General features: G+C 45.1%; 1 protein-coding gene across 2 annotated transcripts in view; it reads right to left on the bottom strand.

Annotated features, from left to right (window-relative positions):
• LOC146866978 (caspase-7-like) overlaps positions 1–27166 on the bottom strand; it is a 200191-nt gene that overhangs the window by 59532 nt on the left and 113493 nt on the right. For both annotated transcript variants that reach the window (XM_085603346.1, XM_085603347.1), the window contains exon 4: positions 15892–16020. In XM_085603346.1, coding sequence (XP_085459472.1) covers positions 15892–16020 — 129 coding nt within the window. The remainder of the gene's footprint in view (positions 1–15891; positions 16021–27166) is intronic.

Raw genomic sequence — 27166 nt, forward strand, 5'->3', positions numbered from 1 at the left:
TGCGATCTCTCAATTTGCAATTGCATTTAAGGAATTGCCCGCCATCGCAAGGGAGCCAGGGACCGACCACCGAAGATACGGCGGTCCCGCCAGTGGCATAAGGATGCGCCCGCCACACTGGCGGGCGCATGCCGCATATTTTACATTGCGACGGGCAGTGCTGCAAGCAGCACCCGCCGCAAGGTACAAAATGCATGTTTTGCATTTGAATGCACAATGTGACAGGCACCGCGCGGTGCCTGCCACCTTGTGCATGCAAATGTAGGGGGGTACACCCTCCACCCCCAACACCCCGGGGGCCCGCAACAGGCCCCCAATACAGAAGACCGCCATGGAAAGGCATATCCCAGCATGACAGAGTACCTCAGAAGTAATAGTGCACCCACTGGCCTTATAGTGACAAATGCCCCAAGGCTTTTCCTTTTAGATAAAGTATTTCTAAAAGACTGGTGACTAATCGTGTGGCGATGTACACGCAATTGGTTGATCTTAATCATTAGTATAGCATAAAGGGTGGCTGACGCCATACTTATTGAGATACAGACTCTGGAAGGTCAGATAAAAACAACAATATCAAGTGCTTTATACAAAAGGAATATGGAAGAAACAAATAAATCAAATAAAGAACATAAAGATACAATTCTCCTAACGAAGATTGAAATGTTCAAGAAAGATCTAGCACGTTTTTCACTAGAAAGAATATACTCAGTGATAAATATACTCCACCAGAGTTCAATAGGAAAGGCAAGAGATATGGTTCGAACTATTCCTCATCAGGATCAGACACCTACTCCAGTGACTCAGATATTTCCAGTTCGACCTTACCATCTAACAGGCCCACAGCATCACTCCAATCGGAGACGGGGTGCACAGAACCATTATCAACAACATGGTCCTTGGTGGCCCCCAGCTCCTTGGGGCTATCAGCATCCAGCATTTCCACAACCAATGCCTCATTTTGCACCTCAGCCACCCTTCTTTGATCAGCAGCCTTTTTTAGGACAGGGTCGAGGACGCAACAGAGGCAGGAGAAGAGGACAAGCTCAGGTGCATTGGGAGACAGAACAACCCCCACCCAATACTTGCAGCAGGAAAGGCTTACAACCAACAGGGATGAGTACAGACACAACGATCTAGTTGTTATTTAAGTACTCGAACCCTTACATCTGATGAACAGAAAGTTCTTAACAAAGGTTTAGGCTTTGTTCCGACTTATGCATGTGACAAATTTCAACTTAGATGTGAAGTCGCTAAATTCTTTAGGAAAATACGTTTACATTTTTTTTTCAAATCTAAAGAAATGACATTTGAAAATCCATCAAATGACGGCTATACTAGCAACACAGGTCTCAAGTTACCTTCAACTTTCAATCCACCTGCCCATTTAATACCAGCTCAAGTTATGGTCTTTGAACAAGCAGTAACCCATGACATCATGGCACTTAGTGCCAGAAGTGACAACGTCTATCAGAATCTATCTTCGGTTGAAAAACAAGCTTTAAAAACCCTGGCGAATGATGATACAATAACAATTAAACCCGCCGATAAGGGCGGAGCAATTGTTATTATGGATACAGAGGCATATAGCACGGAGTGTTTGAGACAATTGAATGACGCTAAGTCTTATAGTGCTCTATTGGAAGACCCCACTCCCAGATTAACTACTGAAATTCAGAATCTCGTAGATGAAGCAAAAGAAGCAGGTTGGATAACACCACAAGAGGCTGAATTTTTAACTACCAAGTACCCCATCATGCCATATTTTTACGTACTTCCTAAAATACACAAAACCCATGACCACCACCTGGATGGCCCATCATTTAAGGTATAGGGTCCTTGCTGGAACCTCTATCTACTTTTGTGGATTTCTTTCTACGACCTTTGGTTAAAGAAATGACTACTTACCTTCAGGACCCGAAAGATGTCCTTAGACTATTACCAGACATTACTTTTGATATCGAGACTGACCTCCTGGTTAGTTTCGATGTAGAATCTCTATACACCTGCATTCCACAAGAAGAGACTTTGGAAGCAATCAGTGGTCTTTTAGACACCAGGGACATGGACACTATCACACCAACACACTTTATAATGGAAGGTGCTAGATTGGCCATGATGGAAAACTTTTTTAGATTTGAAGAGACAATATATCTCCAAATCTCAGGAACATCAATGGGCAGTATTTTTGCGCCCAGCCTGGCCAATCTCTATGTCCATCTCTTTGAGCAAAACAGTGTACTCAACCACAACAATCCATTCCGGGATCGGATATTGTTGTGGAAGAGATACATAGATGATATCTTTGTTGTTTGGCACGGAACAGTTACTATACTTCTGGAGTTCCATGCATGGCTAAATACTAGGAACGTTTTTTTGAGATTTACAGTTGTATATGACAAAATGAAACTACTTTTTCTAGACATTGTGATTTGCCCCACACAGGGTAAACTTGGGAGCGAGCTGTATAAAAAACCCCAGGCAAAAAACTCGCTATTAAGCTTCGACAGTCATCACCCAAAGTCTCTCCATGAGAAATGACCTGTCGGGCAGTTTCTGCGCATACGGACAGAGAAATCTTTGACTATCATGCCGAAGAATTATCTAGGCAACTAAAAGACAGAAAATACCCCAAACGTCTGGTTAGACAGGCCTGGAAAAGAGCCTCTAATAATAATCGGGATGCTCTCCTAGAACCCCCTGTACCAAAGCCACCGCTTTCAAGAATGACTTTTGTCAATACCTTTAGCACATTATCTAATAATGTGGAAAAAACTGTGCGCAAACATTGGCGCATCCTCAATGTAGGCAATGTGGGTATTCCACCTCCACTTTTTTCATTCAAAAGAGGAACTAGCCTACGAGACAGTCTAGTACACACCAGACCCAGAACCAAACCTGGTACCATAACGAACCCATTATGGGACCTCCCACCAGTACAGGGACACTTTCCATGTGGATCTTGTTCAGCGTGTCCACAAACACAACAAACCAAAACAGTGGATATTGGGACAGGTACACCATGGATTTTGAAGAAACACACACATTGTAACACAGAAAGAGTTATCTACCTGATTACGTGTCCATGTTCCCTTAGATATGTAGGAATGACGATACGAAAGCTCAAAGTACGCATCAGTGAACACAAGAGCACTATTAGGCGAAACAAACAGGCAACGAGACTTACAACCGATTTCTTGACATTAAAACATAAACCTGAAGATTTGAGATGGTTAGTATTGGGACAACCCTTCCTTCCATCTCACATTGTGGATGTCAAAAAATGTTTGTTCATAAGGGAACAAAAATGGGTGTTTAAACTCCAGAGTGACCACCATGGACTCAACGATGAAATACCCTGGGCATCATTGTAAAGATGATCTAGATGTGTATTATCACAACGTTATCGTCATCATGAGGCAACCCCTTTCTTATATGAAAATCTTCCCCGCTTTTCAAATGCTTTTACAATCTAAAAACATCTAGACAAGACGTATAGAACATGTTCTGCACAACTATAACAACTTTATATAAAATTTATCTCCCTTCTTTCTGTATTAGAAACATTATAATAAAGTCAAAAAGTTTTTTTGCCGTTCTTAGGATTAGTACTGCATCGCGTTCCATTATTTTCACCATAAGTATGAGGGACGTATGATAAACCTAAATGTTAGATCACCTAAAGTACTCTTTTTAAAGGTTTTATAATCATTCCTATGCAATTAGTATCGCGTCCTATATACGCGCGTATTTCAATCTATCGCGTACTACATTTCCCATCAGTAAGACATTTGTTGTGGACATGTGATATGACGTGATGACGCCATCTCATAGCGCCATCGGCGTTCGCACATCCAACGCGAGTGGCGCCTTGTAAGTGGTGAACACGTTGTCGTCTATTTAGAATCAGGCTGCCTCTCCGTCGGATACCTCTCCTTCCAGCTCAGATACTGAGAGGGGTAATGACGGATAGGTACGTAAGGCGACTGACGTTTTCTTTCTCCGTTTGGTAACAGCCAGCTTCGGTCGGTATTTGAGGTGTTTTGCCGACTTCTGTGCTAAATTCTTGTTGGTATGACATATCTCTCCGTGTAATGTTTTCACGAGCTTGAGGGTAATGTTGTATTTGTTCCACGACCATGGAAGCGGATTTGCTCTTTCTGATAGCGATACGCTCCGCTAATTTCAACATAAACAGAGGTTGTCGTAGGTCATTTTTATTTCCGTTTTCTATTTTGGTGGACATATGTCCTTTAGCCATTATAAACAGGTGACACACTGAGAAAGCGCCCTTTCTTCATAACAGCTGTTATTACACGTTTACTTTTTTCACTTTAGAGGGCATAAAAGGTGAACATGCGACATACCGTTAAATAGCTCCATCATAAAAAGGATTCAGTTAGTACTAGTATATTGTACTGATTTCCACCGTGCAGCTATATATACTAGTACAGGGGCTCCTGTATCTCTTCTGCCTGTGGTTTTAAGTTGTGTGACTTGGATAAAACACAGTGTATGGTCACCATGATCAGATGAAGTGTTTCCTGATTTTTGGTGTATAAAACGTTTTTACACTGTAATTTTAGAGCGGTGCCTCACGTCCTGAGTGGATGCCAGGTGAGGCGAGGAGCGCACCCGCAGAAAGCCGGGTAAGTGCTTTAACTATTGCTAAACATCTGTTGTATAACATACTTGAAGGTGTTGGATACATTATAATGATCACATTATGACCAACTTAATCTAAACGTTTATATGACCATAATGAATGGTTCGAGGATTATCAACTAGATCTTATGTGAGTCTCTTTTGTTTTTATTAGGTATTTTTCTGGTACCACTGTCTGTAATTTCCCACTTTGGATTCACAGAAGTGCCCAGGTTGTATTGTTACCAACTTTTATCTTGTTTATTTTTCTTGCACATTAGGACTAATGTTTTTGCAGTAGCTACAATCAAAGGTCCTGACGAAAGCTTGGATTCTAATATCCATAAGCTGAAACATGTAGACCTGGACATCTTACAGTTATTTGTTAAGCTGTATATGCACTGTTTTTACATTGACACCAAGAGAGCGCCTAATAAAATTGTGTCTTGATAGTCAATTTTAAATCACTTTTTTTCACACATTGTCACCAGCAGTGCAACCATCACCCTACAAATAGATACTATGCTTTTTTCAAGATGAAAAGTATACTGTTACTCACTTCTAGGGTACCTGTGTAACCACTACTCTCAATTTCATATGGGAACGTGGTTTACTGAAAGTTCCCAGATGATGAAGCAAGCCACCTTGGTGGGTGATGGGAACTTATACCTTTTTGTTAAGACTCCACTTAAACTCTAGTTCATCCTGTTGTTGTGTTAGGGTCATATACAACGATAGACCTACATTTTTTTCTTGTTTCATATATCCCAGCCTGCATCATGATATGGATGGCCATATCATGCCCTTTTTCTGCCCGGTCGACGAGTCGACCGGCGGAAAACCGGTGGACGATCTTTCCGTCCGCCGGGGTCCCCCCACCATCGTAATGTGGTGGGGGGGAAATGATAGGCGGGCGGTGGGAATTGGCAGGCAGATCGCCACCGCCATATGGGCAGTGGCAATCCGCCCGCCAACATAATTGACCCCATAGTTTTGTACAATTTCACTGAGCAACTATGCAATTTAAATGACATGACTACTTTTGCCTTCTAGCCATGTTGTTTTTTACTTGCTATCTGAACAAGAGAGGCCACAGCAGGCGAGGGGATTTATGGTTAAATGAGGAGTTAAACAGGAAGTATACAATTGCATATTAAGTAGTATATTTAGGAATCAAAACCAGACTGAAATACTCTAGGAACTATCATATCCACTATGCAGACCATCACTTCTATAAGGCAAGGTAAAGCTGTAGCTTTGGAAAACCACCTGTTGGTGGTGCCAAATAACTGAAAAAGGCTTGAAAATACATTCTTTTTTGTCAAGAGTATTGAAAGTCCTTGCATCTTTTCTACAAATCCAGGGAACTATTGTTGTCATTCGGAGTGAGAAAAATTAGGGTGCAATGTATGTACACAAAAAGAGTGCCATCCCTCTTACAGGATGACAACCTAAGTCAACACCCAGATATGTCTTAATGTCAAGGCAGCCATGCTAAACATCATGCTTACATTAGCTTTGTTTTCCATATTTTTTATAGGGTAGGAAGTAAGCAGGCAATATCAACATGGAATAATCCATGTTCAACTTTATCACACACAAATACAACACTATTAATTGTTGTTTTTACCATATGAATTAGTAACTGCCTGGCCCTGCGGTAGCTATCGACTACTGAGCAACATTTTATAGTGCATCTCTCATTTACTACTGATGTCCCATTGCTTTAGGGACTGTTGCAAGGACTCTTCAGTCTCCAAGAGTAGAGTGGTTGAGTCGTCAACACTAACAGCAAGAGCTGATGAGGGTTAGGAGCTACTGTTACGACTTGCTCCCTGCGTCCAACACCAGGGGGCTGAACTGTAGGACTCTCCAGTGTTCTAATAAGCTTCCGGACCCTCCCCTTCATGTACATACTGACTTCCAGCCATTTGGACAGTATTTGGGAATTGACATCCATTCCCAATCCATGCCGGATTTTGTGGAAGCCATCCTGCTCATGCCTGAAAATCAATGACCTAGAATTCCCTGCTCACTGCTTTGTCTCTACCCCTGCAGGCCAAGGATGGGTGGAGGAATTCAGCTCACCTGTGGATAGCTGCTGCTAGCCTGCTCACACCTGATGCATGTGAGTACTGTGAGCTCTTTTAAGCCCCAGCTCCCTTCAGGCCAAGGTTGGTCATTGTAGCTGTATACAGGTGAGACCGATCCTTGTTTCCAGTGTTTCATGAGTCTTTGATATCCTTGTTTCGAGTGATTCCTGAGATTTAGTTAATCCTTGTTCCTTGATTCCTGAGCTATAGCTATTCCTTGTGCCTGAATTAGCACTGCCTGCAGTGCTACATTGTTTCCTGAGTTCTTAAGCTATAGTTATTATTTGTTCCAGTTCCTGAGCTTCAGCTATTTCCTGTTCCTGATTTGCACTGCTTGCAGTGCTCTCTTGAGTCCTTGTTTCCTGAGCTGTAGCTATTTCCTGTTTCCTTGAACTAGCACTGTCTGCAGTGCTACCTTGACTCCTGAGCTATAGTAATTTCCCTGTTCCTGAACTAGCACTGCCTGCAGTGCTACCTTGACTCTTGAGCCTTAGCATTCCTTGTTCCTGAACTGCAGCAGTTTCCCTTGTTCCTGAACTAGCACTGCTTGCAGTGCTACCTCGAGTCCTGAACCTTTGCTCAATTCTTGTTCCTGCCCCAACTCTGTCTTCTTTGCTACTTTGTTTTCTTGATTCCTTAACCTGCACTATTCTAGTATACCCTTGTAGCCTCCCCTTCTGTACATCCTTCTCCAGTCCCCGCCTTTCTTCCCATTTCCTTGGTTTCAGTTCCTAGTTGGCTGTCTTTCTATTCTGCTGCCTTGCTTTTGTTGCCTTGTATGTTTGTTACCTGTTTTCTGTCAAGTGTGCACTGTGATTTCCTTCCTTACCTGTTAAGCACTCCTCCTTGCTAGCTCCTTGTCTATTGTGCTTGTGTTTAGTTCTACCCCCTTGCTGTTACTGCCTTGCGTGTTCCTGTTTGATCGCCAGGATCCGTGGGCACAGCTGACTACCTAGGTGGTGTTTCTTGTTCACTGTGAGTATTGTCTTTGAGTTGCATTTATAAAATCCCCATGGGTATAATCTCCACAGACCCTGCCTTTGCATGTATATCCTATATGTGGGTATTTCCAGTCAGTATCTGTAACAGCAATTGTGGGTGAGAAACTTACTGAGCTTCAGTCTTACGGTGTGGAGCTCCTGAGTGCTTAACCCCACACTCCCCTTTATTGTAAAGGTTGTTTCATATATATGTCTTGCACATTTGTCCTGGGTGTAGTTATTCTTAATGCTAAATTACCTCGTGACTGCCCTTCCTTTCTTTGTCTTACCCATCTTGTTTACTTGTACAGGCTTCCCTTTGGATCTCTTTTTCTCCTCTGACTCCCTGTATGATCCTGGGCAACACTGTACTCCTCTTTCTGTGTACGTTTTCTACCAAGTTCCCAATCCTTGCCCAAGTCCCTGACTGTGTTCCCCACATAGTCCCGGACAGTCCCTGACAGCTACGGTGCAGCAATAAATAAATTAAGAATAATCAAGGTCACAATCTAGACAGAACTAATTGTTCGAAATGTTTACATTTGTATTTGTATGTATCAGCAAAACATAGTAAAGTTACATTGAATACACTCAAAACACAGAATATAGCAGACGTTTCTGGGGCTGATATATGACCCAAAATATTAATCTACATTGTTGATTGCTACAGTTAAATTCACATGGGGAACTGTGGGCATCTCCGCAATATTTGGTCGAATTTACACCATACTTTGCTTCACTGGTTGTAGTTACAGGAAGAGGACATTAGACAGATGGTTTCAATGTATCAAACTGACAATGAGGAACCTGGCCTTTGTCCTAGTTGTTCTGCTTTCGGGAAGTAAGATGACTAGACAGAGCCAAGCATCTCTGCCAAACCCAACAAAGCTCTAAAACAAATGGTCAACAAGCTTGTCACGCAAAAGTGATATGGGGATTCCAAAATCGCTTGTAGTGAGGAGGGAAATGTCACTGGTTGCAAAGGGGAAACTTGACAGCATCAGTAGTCACAAAGGGTGGCCTCATAATGGGGTTCCCATGCTCTGTTGCTCTAATAGAGGATTACCAAATAGAATGCAGAGGACCAGTCTGGGGCTCAAATTGGACTTCATCAAGCTCACCTTAGCAAGGCGTCTTGAAAAGTAGGATGGGACCTGTCAGGTGATACCATGATGTTCTGCAATTGTATGTGTATGGGACCGTTTGCTAGAACTGGCCAATTGGTATCAAAATGTTTGTTGCAAAAAGTATTCAGAGGGTGGGTAGTACCAGCCAAGAGTGGGTGCACATTCTTAACCGCTACGAGGAGCTGAAACTAGTAACTGTGATAGCCCAGGCAGTAATAGTTGCTGGAAGGTTCCAGTGGTCCTATTTCAGTGTGCCTCAATAATATCACAGGTTCAAAGGTAGAATACCTTATGCTGTTAAAGATATACATCTACCCCACAACATCATCAGGAGTGTAAAGATCTCTTTAAGGCCACACACCATCTACCATATGACACAAGTCCAAGTGCTTATTACCAGATTGTAGAATTGATATACAGGCACATAATAAGAGGGCATTGCAAGCTCGCCAGAATAGTAAGGTCCTTACTTCATTGTATCAGGTTTATACTTGTACATGATTCAAAGTCTAATATAAATTAGGTTCCTTTTCTTTGACTCATCCTCCACACAGGTCTCATTTCACTGGGTCGTGTCTCTGTCTTCCTTTGCTAAGGCCTCGCCTCCTCAGTCAGTTGAGGTCATCGTCCTAAAAGTAATGGCAGCGGCTTTAGACTTCTATAGTCCTAGATTCAGTTTCATCCTTGGAGATCAGGTAAATTATGTCATTCCCCTGGTGCACTGCACTCTGTGTTTATGCCGCAGAGGTTACTCCAAAGTCCAAATGAGTACCAGATCCTGGCTTCAGGTATGCACTAGCTTTGGGAATTCGGGGGCACTGGAATGAAGCTTGCACCCAACCCAAAGGTTTGCCCCTTTCAACTTAAATATTCCCAGAATACCAGCAAACCAGGAAATAGAGCAATTGTGTGTGCCTGTTCCTGAGCTTCCTGCACTGGAGCAACCAAGGGGGAGCGGCAACAACTTAGACTTGACTGATCTTACCATGGACGGGGCGGATACATTATTTTCCTTGACAGATGGCTCAGACTCAGAGGACCCTAACTCATATCTCTTTGAAACTAGCAGCACTAACTCTTCAACTTCGGAGTCCAGTACACTGGAAGCACCTGAAACAGCGTTCAAGCGCCCAAAGCTCCAAAAGACCTGTAAAGGCAACACAGAACCGCAGAGTAAGAAAGCGAAAAATGTACCCAGCAGCAGCTTGAAATGGGATTACTCCCATTTCACACAAAGTTGCTTGGGATGAAGCACTAGCCCTGAACGAAATAGGTTCATCTGCCACGCAGTCAACTGTGACCATGTCTGCAAACCCTGAGTTAAGCTTAATTTTGGAGTCCATTAAAGAACATCGGACTGAGACACGGGCAGATAGAAAAAGGCAAGACATGCTATGAAAAAATTGGAAGGTGCCATTTGGAAGGTGGGGAAGGCATGCTCTGTGATTGGGGAGCGCCTGAGCTGCATTGAGGATAGGACCACAACCTTGGAGGTAGTGGTCACAGAGGTGAAAGAGCAAGCCAAGAAGCATGAGTCGCAATTAAAAGATGCGCAATGGAAGTTAGAGGACATGGAAAACCGACAGCGTAGGAATAATCTTCGGTTTCTTGGAATTGATGAAGGCCTTAAGGGGGTAATATATGCTCTTCCATGCTGGATCTCTTAAAGACTGCCTTTCCTGAATTGTCTGGATGGTCCTGGGCTACGGAAGTTCAGAGAGTATACCGGTTCCCGATGACCCGTAATAAATCATTCCAGGACGGTAAGAACACAAGACAACCACAGGCTATCTTAGTATTATTTGGCAACTTTTTGCTTCGCCAGGCTATTTTTGAGAAAGTCCGCCCGGATGCAAGACAGACATACCTATGATCGGCATTGTTCGTGCGCCCTGACTTTTGCCATACAATTGTCGAATGCCGGTGCCGTCTGCCACGGGTGATCACACGATTCCAAGATGCTGGCTTCGAAATGAGTCAGGTCTCGGCGGGCAGTAGCAATGAATAAATGCTGGGACCCTCTTCATGAACTGGCTTGATTACCGTAATATTATTTTCTTTTTGGTTTTCTTTTTCTCTCTTTTCTCACTGCGCACTGTTTTGAGGTGGGAGCGAGGGGGCTTACATCTGAGAGGGGACAGGGGGAAGCCCCGCGCTGTTGACCTCCGGTCTCCATCACACAGACCTGTCTGGTCTGTCTGCTTTCACTAGTGGGGTGGTGGTGGGAGGGGGGTTGAGGAGGGTCTGGGGGCTTATCAGGGAAGGGGAGGGTGTTGGGAAGTGGGTGGAGGTTGGTTGAATGACGGTGTGATAATCAACACACATCAAGTGGATGTAAATGTAATTGTGGTGATGTATTTTTCAGTTTCAAAAGAACAGCAGCACTATGAATATGGATATAGCCGGGAGAGTGTGTGGGCAGCATTTAGGTGTAAAGTAGACCCTGCACAAAATATAGGATGGGGTAGCAGCATGGTATTGCTTCATTGGGGTGGTATTTTTGGGTGGTTTTGACAGCCTCTAAGAACAATGGCTAGTTTGCGAATTGCCTCTATTAACATCTGGGTTTAAGTTTTTTAAGAGCAGATGTGTATTGTCTACAAGAAACCCACGTTGCCAGTAAGGACAGGGCTCTCCTGAACACCTTTGGATTGAAGGCTGTTTGCTATACGACACAAGAAACTAGGACCAGGAGGGTTGCGATCTTAGTGAAAGGAAATTCTATTAACCCTGGACATAAAGTTGCAGACAAGCTAAGAAGGCAATAATGGAATGCAAGCTGGGCAGTGGGTCTTTTACTTTATGTACAATTTATGCCCCAGTACTAGATGATCCCAGTTTGTTTCATTTCTTGGCAGCTGAACTCCCATCTTGTCCCAGGCCATTTGTTGTTTGTGGGGATTTTAATCTAAATGGCTCAAGGGGGGGCTTTGTAGCACCGAAGAAAGTTATGCTGGGCACAAGCCGCAATCATTGAAGTCCCTGGGTCGCTGACAGAAAGAACTAAGGCTGATTGATGTTTGGGCTTCGTTGAAGGCCCCTGACCCAGGATACACCTATTATTTGGCTCCCCAAGGCAACTTTGCCAGGCTGGACTATTTTTTTGCATCACCCGCATTGGCCAGAGGGGCACAGGTTGAACTATTTCCTAGAGCGGTGTTCGACCATAACCCAATTATCTTTGAGTTTTCTGTGACAGGGCTGTCTTGTGTACCCAGAAAATGGACAATTGAGAGGGGATTGCTGCTGGATCCTGACTGTGTCAAACAAATAAAGTCTTGGATTGTGTCTTTTTTTTTTAGCTGAATAAAGTAAGCGCCTATGCGGGAATAGTTTGGGACACATTTGAAGATGGGGTGAGAGGTGAAACCCTGAGTTAGCATTACCAAACAGAAGCAGGCGCTGGGTCGCAGCAGAGAGCTTTATCAAAAGCTAAGTAGTTTGGAAGCAGAACTAATCTGTGTTGTAAAAACTGGGAAAGATTATGCCCCTGTTCTGAACCTGATTGCTATCACTAAGGCTTGTCTAAACAAACATTTTGCAGAGAAAACAGCTGGGAAGTATCTGTCCAAAGAACAAGACCGCTACGAGTATAGTGAGCGCATTGGCCAGTTTCTTGCAGTCAGGGCACGGCAACAGAGTGTGGCCGGCTGTATTAGCAAAGTAAAAAATATGCAGGGTAATATAGTCACGGACCCCTGTGAAATTAGAGAGGCTTTTAGGGGCTTTTATGCTGATCTGTATTGGGGGACGCCTGACTGTGGCCCCATGCTTTAAGATATTGGCATGGAAGATCAATCGAGCAGGATCACAGATGAAGCGGCTGTGTTTGCCTTACCATCTGGGAAAGCAGTTGGAGCAGACCACATCCCTCTTGAATTTTATAAGGTATTCTATACAGGAATACATCAGGAACTACTAAGCCTGGTTAATGACTTTAATACTGGGGCCCCTCCCCCCGGGTCATGGGGTATTGCCAATATATATTTTTTTAAAGGGAAGGACCCCACAGTTATGGGTTCATATAGACCAATCACATTACTTAACAGTGATGTGAATGTCTACTCTAAAATCTTTGCCACCCGGCTATCGGCCGTTATACACCGATTGGTGTCAGAGCGGCATCATGGGTTCATTCCCAGCAGAGGGACTACGGATCACGTTCAGAGGGTCATTTCTCCTGGCAAAACCTATGGGGGTGGCCTTATTGGATGCTGAAAAGGCCTTCAACCGGGTTTTGTGGGCTTTTTTGGGGAAAGTTCTGGAAGAAAATGGTTTGGGGTGAGATTTCATTGGTGCAATTCGCTCAATGTATAACAAACCTATAGCCCGCTTACAAATAATGGGACATGAATCAGAGCCCTTAGAGATGGGCACGAGACAGGGCTGTTCTATCTTGCCTTTGTTATTCGCGTTATTTATTGACCCTTTTCTCAGGAGGTTGGAATCTTCGCCGGATATTGTGCCTCTCAGCTTACAGGCCTGGGAAACGAAAACCCTTGCCTATGCTGATGATGTGGCCATAATTACCAACGACCCGGACAGAGCTCTGCGGGCTGTTGAGGAGATTGCAGAAGACTTTGGGACCAGATCTGGATTGCTGCTAAATAAGGCTAAAACCCAAGTATTGATTTACACTCATACACTTGCCTCCAATAGTAGGATTACAAACTAAGTTATATATTTAGGAATATGTATCACTGCCAAGGAGGAGCGTATAATTGATCTAAACCTAACTGCCGTTTTTGAGAAAGCCAAGAAGGATTTTATACGGTAGGATAATCTGAGACTCTCTATAATGGGGAGATGTAATTTAGTGAAGATGATTTTCCTTCCTAAACTGTTATGTGTTTCGCACTGTCCCATTGGAATTCAATAATGAATGGTTTAAAAAAATTGATAGATTAGTGGCAGGCTTTATTTGGGCATATGGTAAAATTAGGAGAGCTAATGCTTTTATGTGCTTACCCAGAGAGAGGGAGGTGTGGGTGCTCCCCAATTTTAGATTATTTTATTTCGCTGCTGCCATGCAGTGCTATAATATATTATTTAACTGCCGGGCAATAGAATGTCAAGCAATCGGTTATGTACCCTCCATTTATGAGCTTCTGATTGGCAAAGCAGTCCATAGATGTTTATTGAAGTTTTTTGAGCCAGGTTATTTCAAGGAACTCGCTTTAAGACTTTGTATACCGCATTTCGAAAGTAGGCGGTTGTCCGAAAGGAACTGGGTGTGGGTAGGTATAGTAGATACACTCCTCTAATCCGGAATGAACAACTGCCCAGCATATTTCATGACAGCTGTTTCGCTAGGTGGGGATGTGGCAGGCTGGGCAGGATCTTCTTTCTGGGAATCTGTTTGCACCCTATGAGGTGGTCTGCAGCAGATTTAATGCTGGGCCACGGGATTTTTTTTAAATATCTACAGATTCAGGATTTTTTCATGAGAAAGACTGGGGGAATAGCTGGCTTTCCACAAATACCTTTGCTGGAAGTATTTGTGAAGAACACTACCCCTTCCATCTCACAGTTATATGGCTGTTTGTTGGAACTAGTCCCTAATGATTTGGAGAAACAGAATGGGAAATGGCGGGACAAACTTGATTTGGCTGACCACAGCTTTTTGAAATCACTGGAGATGGGAGGGGCAATCATGCGTGCCTCGAATCTACAGTCACAACACTACAAGATGTTGTCTGACCTATATATCACACCAGCAAAGATTGCGAAATGGGGTGGCGTGACGGGGACCAGGTGCTCTAGATGTCAGGCGATGAAGGCGGATTTGGCTCACATATTTTATTCTTGCCCTAGCTTAAAATTGCTTTAATTAGAAATCGTAGGCTTTTGGGGGGACGTTCTGAAATGTAAAATCATTCCATCACCACAACTTATGTTATTGGGGGTGGACGAGTTGCATGGATTGGAAATAATTTTTATTACAATTACAGTTTTTAGGCTGTGTATCTCTTTATCTTTTCTGGATCCTTTGCCTCCGACCTTTCAGCAATGGAACAGTTGCTATTTGCGTGTTTATCAATTTGAAAAGGCACTGTACGCACGTAAGACACGCATGCTAAAAGGAAGGGGGGGAGATATGGAGGGGTTTAACGACATGGCTGGATATGTTTTATTAAACAATATAGGTTAGGTCATTTTATTTCCTGAGTCGGTTTACAAATTGGAATGTACAGTGAATTAGTGCTGCTACTTTAGTTATTGAATGCTATTTATTTTGGCTAGCTTTATGGATCTTCATGTTCGCTATTTATGTACACTTGCTGGTATTGTATATGTAAAAGTGGACGGGAAAAAAAAAACTTTTTTAAAGAATTTCCTGTAAAGAGTTTATTGTAAAATGCATGCTTTGATCCTGGTTTTCCCCAAATCCTCTGGCTGTAAATCCTTTCAAACCGTACTAGTGAAAGTCAGGCTTGCTTATATCACTCCCTCACTCATGTAGTGCAGTCTGATGCAGCAACTACAGCCACCTTTAAAGTTCTCAGGCTGCATTGCTGTTCATGTCGATAAGATGAGTGAATGGGGTAAAGTGTCTCCCAGCGTATACGGGTTGTTCCACCGGATGTCACAAACATATACCCTGGGAGACACTTTACCCCATCCACTCATCTTATCAACATCACATTATTATGTAAGCCCGACATGGAGAATGTGCGAGACATTTTCTTTTTACTTACTAAGCCCTGAAGAAGTCCCAGGTGGGACGAAATGCGTCTGCTGTCAATTGTGTGCTGTGTTTTTAAGAAACGACAGTTGAATAAAGAATTGAAGACTTTTTCAAAGAAAAGACTTTATGCAGTGGTCCATTTGGGAGATACTATTTCGCTTACTCTTGTGATGGACTATGGACAATAGCATCCATTACCTATTAACCTTTTTTGTGTGGTTGAGTGCAGAACCATTTGAGTTTAATTTTGCCAAATAAATAAGTAAATGAGAGTAAATCGCTCCTAAATTGAATTAAAATGTTTAAAAAAATTCTTTGGTCACATTTGCATCCATTTCTGTTACAAGTTGTCATACTCCTACCTTTCCTCAGTAGGGCTTCCATTTTCTCACAGGTCTGATCTTTTTTTTTTAAAACCTCAAATCCCAAGTTTTGAAAACAAATCTGAATGTCGTGGGCATCTTTGCTAGTCCCTCTGCGAGTACCCATACCTGTAGAAGAATAAAGCATACATTTAGACTTTCAAAGACACATATGATGAAAACGTATGTAAACAATTGAAGACCTGTAAAACTTGCTATTGTACAATCACATGCCCCGTATTACATCCAACGGCTTCGGGATATTCCCATTCTGCAATCACACTGGAACTTCATGCAGGAGTCTGCCTTTGGACTTTTATGCTTTTTAGCTCTTGTGACTCTTTTACAGTCTTTGGCTCTTATGGACTATGTTAACGAGTCCTGATTTTTTTAGTTGACTAGCTATATTCACTCTTGTGAGCTAACTTTATAAAAGGTGTGCATGCAGCTTAGTACTCTTACAACGGTGTTTACTAGCCCTGGGTAAAATGTTCGTAAATTTCCTTTGCAGAAAAAAAGCAAAATGCTCAAAATATTACATGAAATTAACCGTTAATATTTTTTCGAAATGCTGGCTTTGGCAGTTTTCACCACTTTTTAGCATGAAATGAGTCTGCAGGTTCATTATGACGAAAGGGTGCATTTTCTGCTAAAAGAAGCTCATGGAATAATGGTGGAATTTCAGGCATTGAACGGAACAATCGTTTTGAAAAGTGCCAGAAATTGCTTCAGATTGTGCCAGTGTAAATTACATTTAAGCTCGGTCTTAGTGTTTACTGCTATAATTTACACCAGCTTGAACAAGCCCTCTTCCAAGTCCAGGTTCTTGCTGACTTGTCGTGGGCTGTTTTTAAGTTTTTTGCAGTATCACTGCCTAGTTTATTTCCGACACCCTCATTTATAGTTGACGGCACATGCCGTCTTTTTCCGCTCATTGTGTGCTCATTCCACATGAGTGTGCAGTGGTTTTCCTTCATATTTAAAGATACTGCATCTAAGCCAAAAGATGCAGTTTTCTTCCGGTTCATGAATGTGCGGCTAATCACGGAAACCCAAGTTGTTAGATGTCAGCACGCATGTGCCAGTGCGTTTCTTTTTGTTTCTCTTGGAAGGAGGAAGAATGAATCTTACACCTTTATTTATTCCTCCTATTGTTGTCATGTGGCATTTAGTGTGTGTGGTCGCGGTGAATGGCACGGGTAGATCCTGACCAGAAGGTACTGAAGGGCGGCTGGATGCCAGCCACTGACATCCTGGCTGCTGGAGAATTCAATCAATCAGGATTTATAAAGTGCATGCTAATCACTCGAAAGGGTATCTAGGCGCTTGCAGGTCCTAGAGGCTCATTCGAACAGCCAGGTCTTGAGGGCCCTTCGGAATTCTGAAAGTGAGGTGAGGGTCCGGAGTTGCACAGGGAAGCTGTTTCAGGTCTTTGCTGCGATGTGGGAGAAGAAGCGTCCTCCACTCCTGCTTCGGTAGATGCAAGAAGTATTGGCAAGAGCGTAGCTTTCTCGATAGTTGGTGGAAGTTCAGGTGGTGGTTAATGTAGACGATTCCTTGGTTGTGTAGAGCCTTGTGTACGTGAGATAGCTGCTTAAATTTGCATCTCTTTTGTCTAGGGATCCAGTGGAGTTGCCTGAGGTGCGGTGTGATGTGGGTCTGTCTGGGAAGGTTAAAGATGAGTCTGACTGCAGCGTTCTGTATGGCCTGAAGTCTCTGTAGAAGGTGTGCAGCGATAGAAAGCGTAGAAAGTGTTGCCATAGTCCAGTCCGCTGGTGATGAGTGTCTGTGTCATGGTGAGTCTCACGTGCCAGGGTAGCCACTTGAAAATCTTATGTAGAATGTCCAGAGTGCAGAAGCAGGCAGAGGAGATGGCATTGATTTGTGATTTCATGGTGCGCTTGTTGTCAATGATTATTCTGAGATTTCTGGCATGGTCGGTGGGTGTGGGTCCTAGGTGGGAACACCACCAGGAGTCGTTCCATGTGTTGATGCTGTTGCCAAAGATCAGTACTTCAGTCTAGTCTGTGTTCAGCTGCAGGCAGTTTTTCTTCATCCAGTCGGCTACCCTTGTCATGCATCTGTGGAAGTTGGTTCTGGTGGTGGTGGGGTCCTTGGTGAGTGAGAAGATGGTTTATTTGGGTGTCATCTGCATAGGAAATTATGTTGAGACCGTGGGATCTGATGATGTTGGCCAGCAGGGTCATATATGCGTTGAAAAGTGTGGGGCTGAGGGGTGATCCCTGGAGGACACCGTAGTCAATATCCTTGGGTCTGGAGGTGAACAGTGGGAGGTGGATTTTCTGGGTTCTTCCGGTGAGAAAGAAGGTGATTCATCTGAGCACGTCTCCTTGGATGCCGATAAGGTGGAGCCTCTTGATCAGCGTGTGGTGGGATACGTTATCAACAGCTGCCAAGAGGTTGATGAGGATCAGAGCTGCTGTTTCTCCTTGGTCGAGAAGGGTTTGGATGTCGTCTATGGCTGCGATCCGGGCTGTCTTGGTGCTGTGATTGCTGCAGAAGCTGGATTAGGAGACATCGAGTAGCTGGTTCTACTTCAGAAGTAAACACAAGGAGATGATAGACGGAGTGCTGAAACTTTTCAGACACTCACCCCCAGTCACAGATCTAGGGTGAATTCATCATCGTTCTTTAGCCCTCTTCGCCACCCCAGTTCAGACCCAGCCATATGCAAATCAGTTTCGACCCTGTTCCTCATGGAAACAGACCAGCCTGAACTGCTTCAGAAGTGTCATGAGTTTTTATAAAAAATATTTTTTATTTTTTTTATTTTATTTGATTGATTTTATGAAGATAAGCTCATACAATATCAACAGTAGAGGAAAAGTGAAACAAAAAAGAAAAACAGTCACAGTGTTCATGTATAAACATTCAAAAACGTTACTGGTAGGACAATGCAATATATATGTATAAATTCTCCAGAGGTAAACATATACTCCTTGTGTGTCCATACTTCTCATGGGACTTCTTACAGAGTGTGCAAACAATCTGACCATTGGAACCTGCCCTGCTGTGGTGATGCCAGTCGTATTATGGGAAGGACATATCATACCAGAATGGAACCTGGGGCAGCATTCTCAACGTAAAATCTATAATAGCTGTGAAATCTACCCAAGCCACCTGACTTAGCATCAATTGAAATCTGGCTACTTGTTATTTCATTTCTTGCCGTCTAAAAAGCTCTTATATAAGTTCCAAAAGTTCTTGGGGCGGCCTAGGGGGGGGGGGGGGAGTAGTTCACTGTATATCTCAGTCTGCGTATTACAGTATAACATATCTCTGGACCATTGTATCAGAGTTGGGGGGGACCACACGCCAAATGCTTAGCCACTACCCGCTTTGCTACTAACAACCCCATATTCACCAAACGCCTTATATCTTTGCGTAACCGTTTGGGAAAACCTAGAAGCGCCAACAGGGGGTCTGGGGTCAGAAGCTCCTCGGTTATGGCGCTAAGTTTTTGAAATATTAAAGTCCAGAATTTCGCTATTGAGGGTCACAACCATGCTAAATGCAGAACTCCCGCTGGCTCTTCGCCACACCTTTCACATTTAGCTGAATCCCGTAAGCCGTAACTATGCAATCGAATTGGGGTATGTTAAACCAAATTGAGATATTTAAACTGAATAAGTTGATGTCTACCATTTAGAGATATGCGTTGTGTGGATTCACAGCAGTACCGCCAGGTATCATCATCTAAGATGACCTCAAGATCAGTCTGCCACTCTAACCTGGCCTTGGTGTAATGATTCTTTCAATAGTCTTGCACCATGCTGTATATACGTGAGACGATCTTACACTGAGACACTGAGCATAGCATTAAAGAGAAAGGGGGAACTTCCGGTGGCTCCATTAATTCCTCACCCAACATCTCGCGAAGTGCATGATGAGCTCTGAAAAAGCGGAACAAGTTAAAGAGGAGAAACATCCTGCTTTTCGGAGGTTAAATCTTCCCCGTCTTGCCCATTCCCATCAATGAATAGGTTGCCTATTACTGAGATATCTAGGCTGTTTAAAGCGCGCACCACCTCTGGTTCCATATGTGTCGGGAGCCAGGCACACAATTCGATCGGTGTTAGCGGGGAATACATGAAAGAGGCAGCTTGTCTTTTTATTAAATTGTGCCAAGTATGCGTGGTGGCGTTAATCGAATCTAACTCACCGGTACAGCTAACCGGGGCACGGAATAAAGATGTGACCAAGTGAGAGGGCGCCGCTGCCACCCTTTCTATATGAAAGTGGGGGGAGGGGATTTCAGGTGTAGCCAATAGAAGGCATGCGAGCATTGCGCCACCCGGTAGTAGAGTTCCATATCCGGGGCGCCAAGCCCACCCATGGAATATGGAAGAGTAAGGACATCCCGCCCTACGCAAGGCTGCTTACAGGCCCAACCTAACTTGACCTGCAGAGATTTGATATGTTTAAAAAAGTGGTCCGGGAGAACCATGGGTATATTTAAAAACAAAAAGAGAAATCTGGGTAGCACTACCATCTTCATCAGGGATATGCGTACCAGGGGCAATAGGGGCAGCCGCACCCACCTGTTTAAATCTTCTTCTAATTTAACAATCGCTCTGCCGTACTTCTCTGTGAATACCATCTCTGAGCACGTAATGTAACTTGAACTTATATAGCGCAAAACTGTCACCCCACGGGTATCCTGGCGCTGAGACTTACCCTGTTGTCAGTGTGCATAAAAATGACCTGTTCGCAGATATTGAATAGCTCGTGTTACTCTTCCCTCGGGAAGAGCCATGTCTTTAAGCTCTTCTTAAATGGAAGCAGAGTTTTAATTTGTCTGATATTCAAGAAGAGATCGTTCCAGAGTTGTGAGGCTGCTACACCAAATGCTCTGCCACCCGTCCTAGTCTTCTTGAATCTTGTGGTGGTCACCAGATTTGCGCTTGATGAGCGGAGGTTTCTCCCGGGAGTATACCAAGTGAATTTTTCCTGCATGGATGTCGGACCCAATCCATGTACTGCTCTGAACACAATACAGAGGGATTTAAAATGTATTCTCTGATTAATTGGTAACCAATGATGGTCCTTTAAAGCTAGAGTCGTTGAGGATCTGCGCGGCCTATTTAAAGCCAATTTGGCTGCTATAGACTGGATCCTCTGTAGCTTCAGTAGCACTGAGTTAGGTGCTCCCAGATACAATGAGTTACAATAGTCCAGCCTGCTCAATATTATGCTCCTCACTACTTGAGATCTAGTAGTAGCAGGCAGTAGCGGAAGTATCTGACGTAGTGCTCTTATCAAGGAGAAACAAATACCAACTGTTTTATTAACTTGTGTCTCCAATTGAAGGTTATCATCCATCAAAACCCCCAGGTTACGCACTGTTCTAGCTGGAGTCAGTGGTTCATCTGTAGGGGTGAGTCTGAATTTGAAGGGGAAGGGCCGCGCAATTTGGTTGTGGAGCAATATATTATCTCCGTTTTGTCTCCATTGAATTGTAGGGAGTTATTTCTGAGCCATTTTGTGGTATTGTGCATGCACTCCTGGAATTGATCTAGGGAAACTGCCTGGTTTCCTTCTAAAGAGAACACCATTTGTGTGTCATCCGCATAGTTGACTAAATCAATGTCAAAGGACTTGATAATAGGGATCAGAGGACGCAGATAGATATTAAATAAGATTGGGCTTATTGCTGATCCCTGTGGTACCCCGTGGTGCACAGGGGTCTTAGGGGATGTAAAAGGTGTAATTGCCAGCGCCTGTTGCCTGCCCGTCAAATATGATTGCAGCCACTTCAGTGCCAGTCCTTTCACTCCGATGTTCTCTAGTCTTTTCAGCAAAATACTATGATTCACCGTGTCGAATGCAGCCGACATATCCAATAGTACTAATACGGTTGGATTGCCATTGTCGGCTTGCATTCTTAGGTTATCAAGTACTGTCACTAGGGCCGTTTCTGTTCTGTGCCCTGGCCGAAAGCCAAATTGAGCCTTATCTAACAAATGGTTTTCTTCTAAATAGAGGGACAGGGATTTACTAACTGCCCGCTCCAAAATTTTTACTGGGTACGGCAGAAGGGAGATAGGTCTGAAGCTAGATGGACACAGAGGGTCAAGTGAGGGTTTCTTAAGCAGCGGAGTCACCATTGCCTGCTTCCAGGCTTCTGGAACAGTTCCCTTTTCTAGTGATTGGCAGCAGATCTGCCGCAACAGAGGGAATAATTCTGACTGAAATTCTTTCCATATCCCCTGCGGAAGAGGATCCAACGGTGAACCAGAGGATACACTTTGAGCTAAGTTATTAAATATTTCCTCAGTGGGAATTTGAAAGCACTCTAAAGCTGGTGGCTGATTACTGTTAAATGCCTCTTCTTGTTGCTCTGTTGCTATTATCGTTGGTGGTTCCTTTTCCGCATCCAAGCTGCTATTATTGTTTGAATTGAGGCCACCAACAATCTTATTGATCTTTTCATCAAAATAGACAGCGATATCATTGCAAAGCTTTTGTGGCGCTCTAACCTTATTGTCCACACATGCTGGGTTGGATAGGTTCTTTATAATGGTAAAGAGAGTTTTTGTACTGTTAGGGTGCCTGCAGGATGGTTTTGGCATAGTATTCAGCTTTTAACCTAGCAACTACTTCCTTATATGAGGCCTGTAGCAATTTCAGCACTTTTTTGACTAATTCATCATAGGACCTTAAATACGATTGGCCGCACTCTACTCGTCCTACCAGCGTGTTACCCCAAAGCATTGTGGTCCATGAAGTAGCGTCGGCGGGTACGCCTATGCCAAAAGTTTAAAATGAATGTCGCGTTAGCCATCCCTGGACACGAGTTTCGAGGTAGTTGCCTCTCGTCAGCAGGGAGTAGGTGTGTGTGTAGGGTTGCTGCGTAGGCTGCGAAAAAATATTCTCAGGTAAAGTACCACTCAAGGCGCGCAGGTGCGTAGCCACGGGCTCAACAGCCCCACCGGCTCAAGGGAGCCTGAATATAAACAAAAATACGATTGGCTGCACTCTGCTCGTCCTACCAGCGTGTTACCCCAAAGCATTGTGGTCCATGAAGTAGCGTCGGCGGGTACGCCTATGCCAAAAGTTTAAAATGAATGTCGCGTTAGCCATCCCTGGACAGCGGGCTACGCACCTGCGCGCCTTGAGTGGTACTTTACATGAGAATATATTTTGGCAGCCTACGCAGCAACCCTACACACACACCTACTCCCTGCTGACCAGAGGCAACTACCTCGAATCACGTGTCCAGGGATGGCTAACGCGACATTCATTTTAAACTTTTGGCATAGGCGTACCCGCCGACGCTACTTCATGTACCACAATGCTTTGGGGTAACACGCTGGTAGGACGAGCAGAGTGCGGCCAATCGGATTTTTGTTTATATTCAGGCTCCCTTGAGCCGGTGGGGCTGACGAGCCCGTGGCTACGCACCTGCGCGCCTTGAGTGGTACTTTACCTGAGAATATTTTTTGGCAGCCTACGCAGCAACCCTACACACACACACCTACTCCCTGCTGACGAGAGGCAACTACCTCGAAACACGTGTCCAGGGATGGCTAACGTGACATTCATTTTAAACTTTTGGCATAGGCGTACCCGCCGAAGCTACTTCATGGACCACAATGCTTTGGGGTAACACGCTGGTAGGACGAGCAGAGTGCGGCCAATCGTATTTTTGTTTATATTCAGGCTCCCTTGAGCCGGTGGGGCTGATGAGCCCGTGGCTACGCACCTGCGCGCCTTGAGTGGTACTTTACCTGAGAATATTTTTTGGCAGCCTACGCAGCAACCCTACACACACCTACTCCCTGCTGACGAGAGGCAACTACCTCGAAACACGTGTTCAGGGATGGCTAACGCGACATTCATTTTAAACTTTTGGCATAGGCGTACCCGCCGACGCTACTTCATGGACCACAATGCTTTGGGGTAACACGCTGGTAGGACGAGCAGAGTGCGGCCAATTGCATTTTTGTTTATATTCAGGCTCCCTTGAGCCGGTGGGGCTGACGAGCCCGTGGCTACGCACCTGCGTGCCTTGAGTGGTACTTTACCTGAGAATATTTTTTGGCAGCCTACGCAGCAACCCTACACACACACCTACTCCCTGCTGACGAGAGGCAACTACCTCGAAACATGTGTCCAGGGATGGCTAACGCGACATTCATTTTAAACTTTTGGCATATGCGTACCCGCCGACGCTACTTCATGGACCACAATGCTTTGGGGTAACACGCTGGTAGGACGAGCAGAGTGCGGCCAATCGGATTTTTGTTTATATTCAGGCTTCCTTGAGCCGGTGGGGCTGACGAGCCCGTGGCTACGCACCTGCGCGCCTTGAGTGGTACTTTACCTGAGAATATTTTTTGGCAGCCTACGCAGCAACCCTACACACACACCTACTCCCTGCTGACGAGAGGCAACTACCTCGAAACACGTGTCCAGGGATGGCTAACGCGACATTCATTTTAAACTTTTGGCATAGGCGTACCCGCCGACGCTACTTCATGGACCACAATGCTTTGGGGTAACACGCTGGTAGGACGAGCAGAGTAAGGCCAATCGGATTTTTGTTTATATTCAGGCTCCCTTGAGCCAGTGGGGCTGACGAGCCCGTGGCTATGCACCTGCGCGCCTTGAGTGGTACTTTACCTGAGAATATTTTTTGGCAGCCTACGCCGCAACCCAACACACACACACCTACTCCCTGCTGACGAGAGGCAACTACCTCGAAACACGTGTCCAGGGATGGCTAACGCGACATTCATTTTAAACTTTTGGCATAGGCGTACCCGCCGACGCTACTTTATGGACCACAATGCTTTGGGGTAACACGCTGGTAGGACGAGCAGAGTGCAGCCAATCGGATTTTTGTTTATATTCAGGCTCCCTTGAGCCGGTGGGGCTGACGAGCCCGTGGCTACGCACCTGTGCGCCTTGAGTGGTACTTTACCTGAGAATATTTTTTGGCAGCCTACGCAGCAACCCTACACACACACATACTCCCTGCTGACGAGAGGCAACTACCTCGAAACACGTGTCCAGGGATGGCTAATGCGACTTTCATTTTAAACTTTTGGCATAGGCGTACCCGCCGACGCTACTTCATGGACCACAATGCTTTGGGGTAACACGCTGGTAGGACGAGCAGAGTGCGGCCAATCGGATTTTCGTTTATATTCAGGCTCCCTTGAGCCGGTGGGGCTGATGAGCCCGTGGCTACGCACCTGCGCGCCGTGAGTGGTACTTTACCTGAGAATATTTTTTGGCACCCTACGCAGCAACCCTACACACACACCTACTCACTGCTGATGAGAGGCAACTACCTCGAAACACGTGTCCAGGGATGGCTAACGCGACATTCATTTTAAACTTTTGGCATAGGCGTACCCGCCGACGCCTTTTCATGGACCACAATGCTTTGGGGTAACACGCTGATAGGACGAGCAGAGTGCGGCCAATCGGATTTTTGTTTATATTCAGGCTCCCTTGAGCTGGTGGGGCTGACGAGCCCGTGGCTACGCACCTGCGCGCCTTGAGTGGTACTTTACCTGAGAATATTTTTTGCCAGCCTACGCAGCAACCCTACACACACACCTACTCCCTGCTGACGAGAGGCAACTACCTCGAAACACGTGTCCAGGGATGGCTAACGCGACATTCATTTTAACCTTTTGGCATAGGCGTACCCGCCGACGCTACTTCATGGACCACAATGCTTTGGGGTAACACGCTGGTAGGACGAGCAGAGTGCAGCCAATCGGATTTTTGTTTATATTCAGGCTCCCTTGAGCCGGTGGGGCTGACGAGCCCGTGGCTACGCACCTGCGCGCCTTGAGTGGTACTTTACCTGAGAATATTTTTTGGCAGCCTACGCAGCAACCCTACACACACACCTGCTCCCTGCTGACGAGAGGCAACTACCTCAAAACACGTGTCCAGGGATGGCTAACGCGACATTCATTTTAAACTTTAGGCATAGGCGTACCCGCCGACGCTACTTCATGGACCACTATGCTTTGGGGTAACACGCTGGTAGGACGAGCAGAGTGCGGCCAATCGGATTTTTTGTTTATATTCAGGCTCCCTTGAGCCGGTGGGGCTGACGAGCCCGTGGCTACGCACCTGTGCGCCTTGAGTGGTACTTTACCTGAGAATATTTTTTGGCAGCCTACGCAGCAACCCTACACACACACCTACTCCCTGCTGACGAGAGGCAACTACCTCGAAACACGTGTCCAGGGATGGCTAACGCGACATTCATTTTAAACATTTGGCATAGGCGTACCCGCCGACGCTACTTCATGGACCACAATGCTTTGGGGTAACACGCTGGTAGGACGAGCAGAGTGCAGCCAATCGGATTTTTGTTTATATTCAGGCTCCCTTGAGCCGTTGGGGCTGACGAGCCCGTGGCTATGCACCTGCGCGCCTTGAGTGGTACTTTACCTGAGAATATTTTTTGGCAGCCTACGCAGCAACCCTACACACACACCTGCTCCCTGCTGACGAGAGGCAACTACCTCAAAACATGTGTCCAGGGATGGCTAACGCGACATTCATTTTAAACTTTAGGCATAGGCGTACCCGCCGACGCTACTTCATGGACCACAATGCTTTGGGGTAACACGCTGGTAGGACGAGCAGAGTGCGGCCAATCGGATTTTTGTTTATATTCAGGCTCCCTTGAGCCGGTGGGGCTGACGAGCCCGTGGCTACGCACCTGTGCGCCTTGAGTGGTACTTTACCTGAGAATATTTTTTGGCAGCCTATGCAGCAACCCTACACACACACCTACTCCCTGCTGACGAGAGGCAACTACCTCGAAACACGTGTCCAGGGATGGCTAACGCGACATTCATTTTAAACTTTTGGCATAGGCATACCCGCCGACGCTACTTCATGGACCACAATGCTTTGGGGTAACACGCTGGTAGGACGAGCAGAGTGCAGCCAATCGGATTTTTGTTTATATTCAGGCTCACTTGAGCCGGTGGGGCTGACGAGCCCGTGGCTACGCACCTGCGCGCCTTGAGTGGTACTTTACCTGAGAATATTGTTTGGCAGCCTACGCAGCAACCCTACACACACACCTACTCCCTGCTGACGAGAGGCAACTACCTCGAAACACGTGTCCAGGGATGGCTAACGCGACATTCATTTTAAACTTTTGGCATAGGCGTACCCACCGACGCTACTTCATGGACCACAATGCTTTGGGGTAACACGCTGGTAGGACGAGAAGAGTGCGGCCAATCGGATTTTTGTTTATATTCAGGCT

Source organism: Triturus cristatus, chromosome 1_2 (genome assembly GCF_964204655.1).
Source record: "Triturus cristatus chromosome 1_2, aTriCri1.1, whole genome shotgun sequence".
Lineage (NCBI taxonomy): Eukaryota > Metazoa > Chordata > Amphibia > Caudata > Salamandridae > Triturus > Triturus cristatus.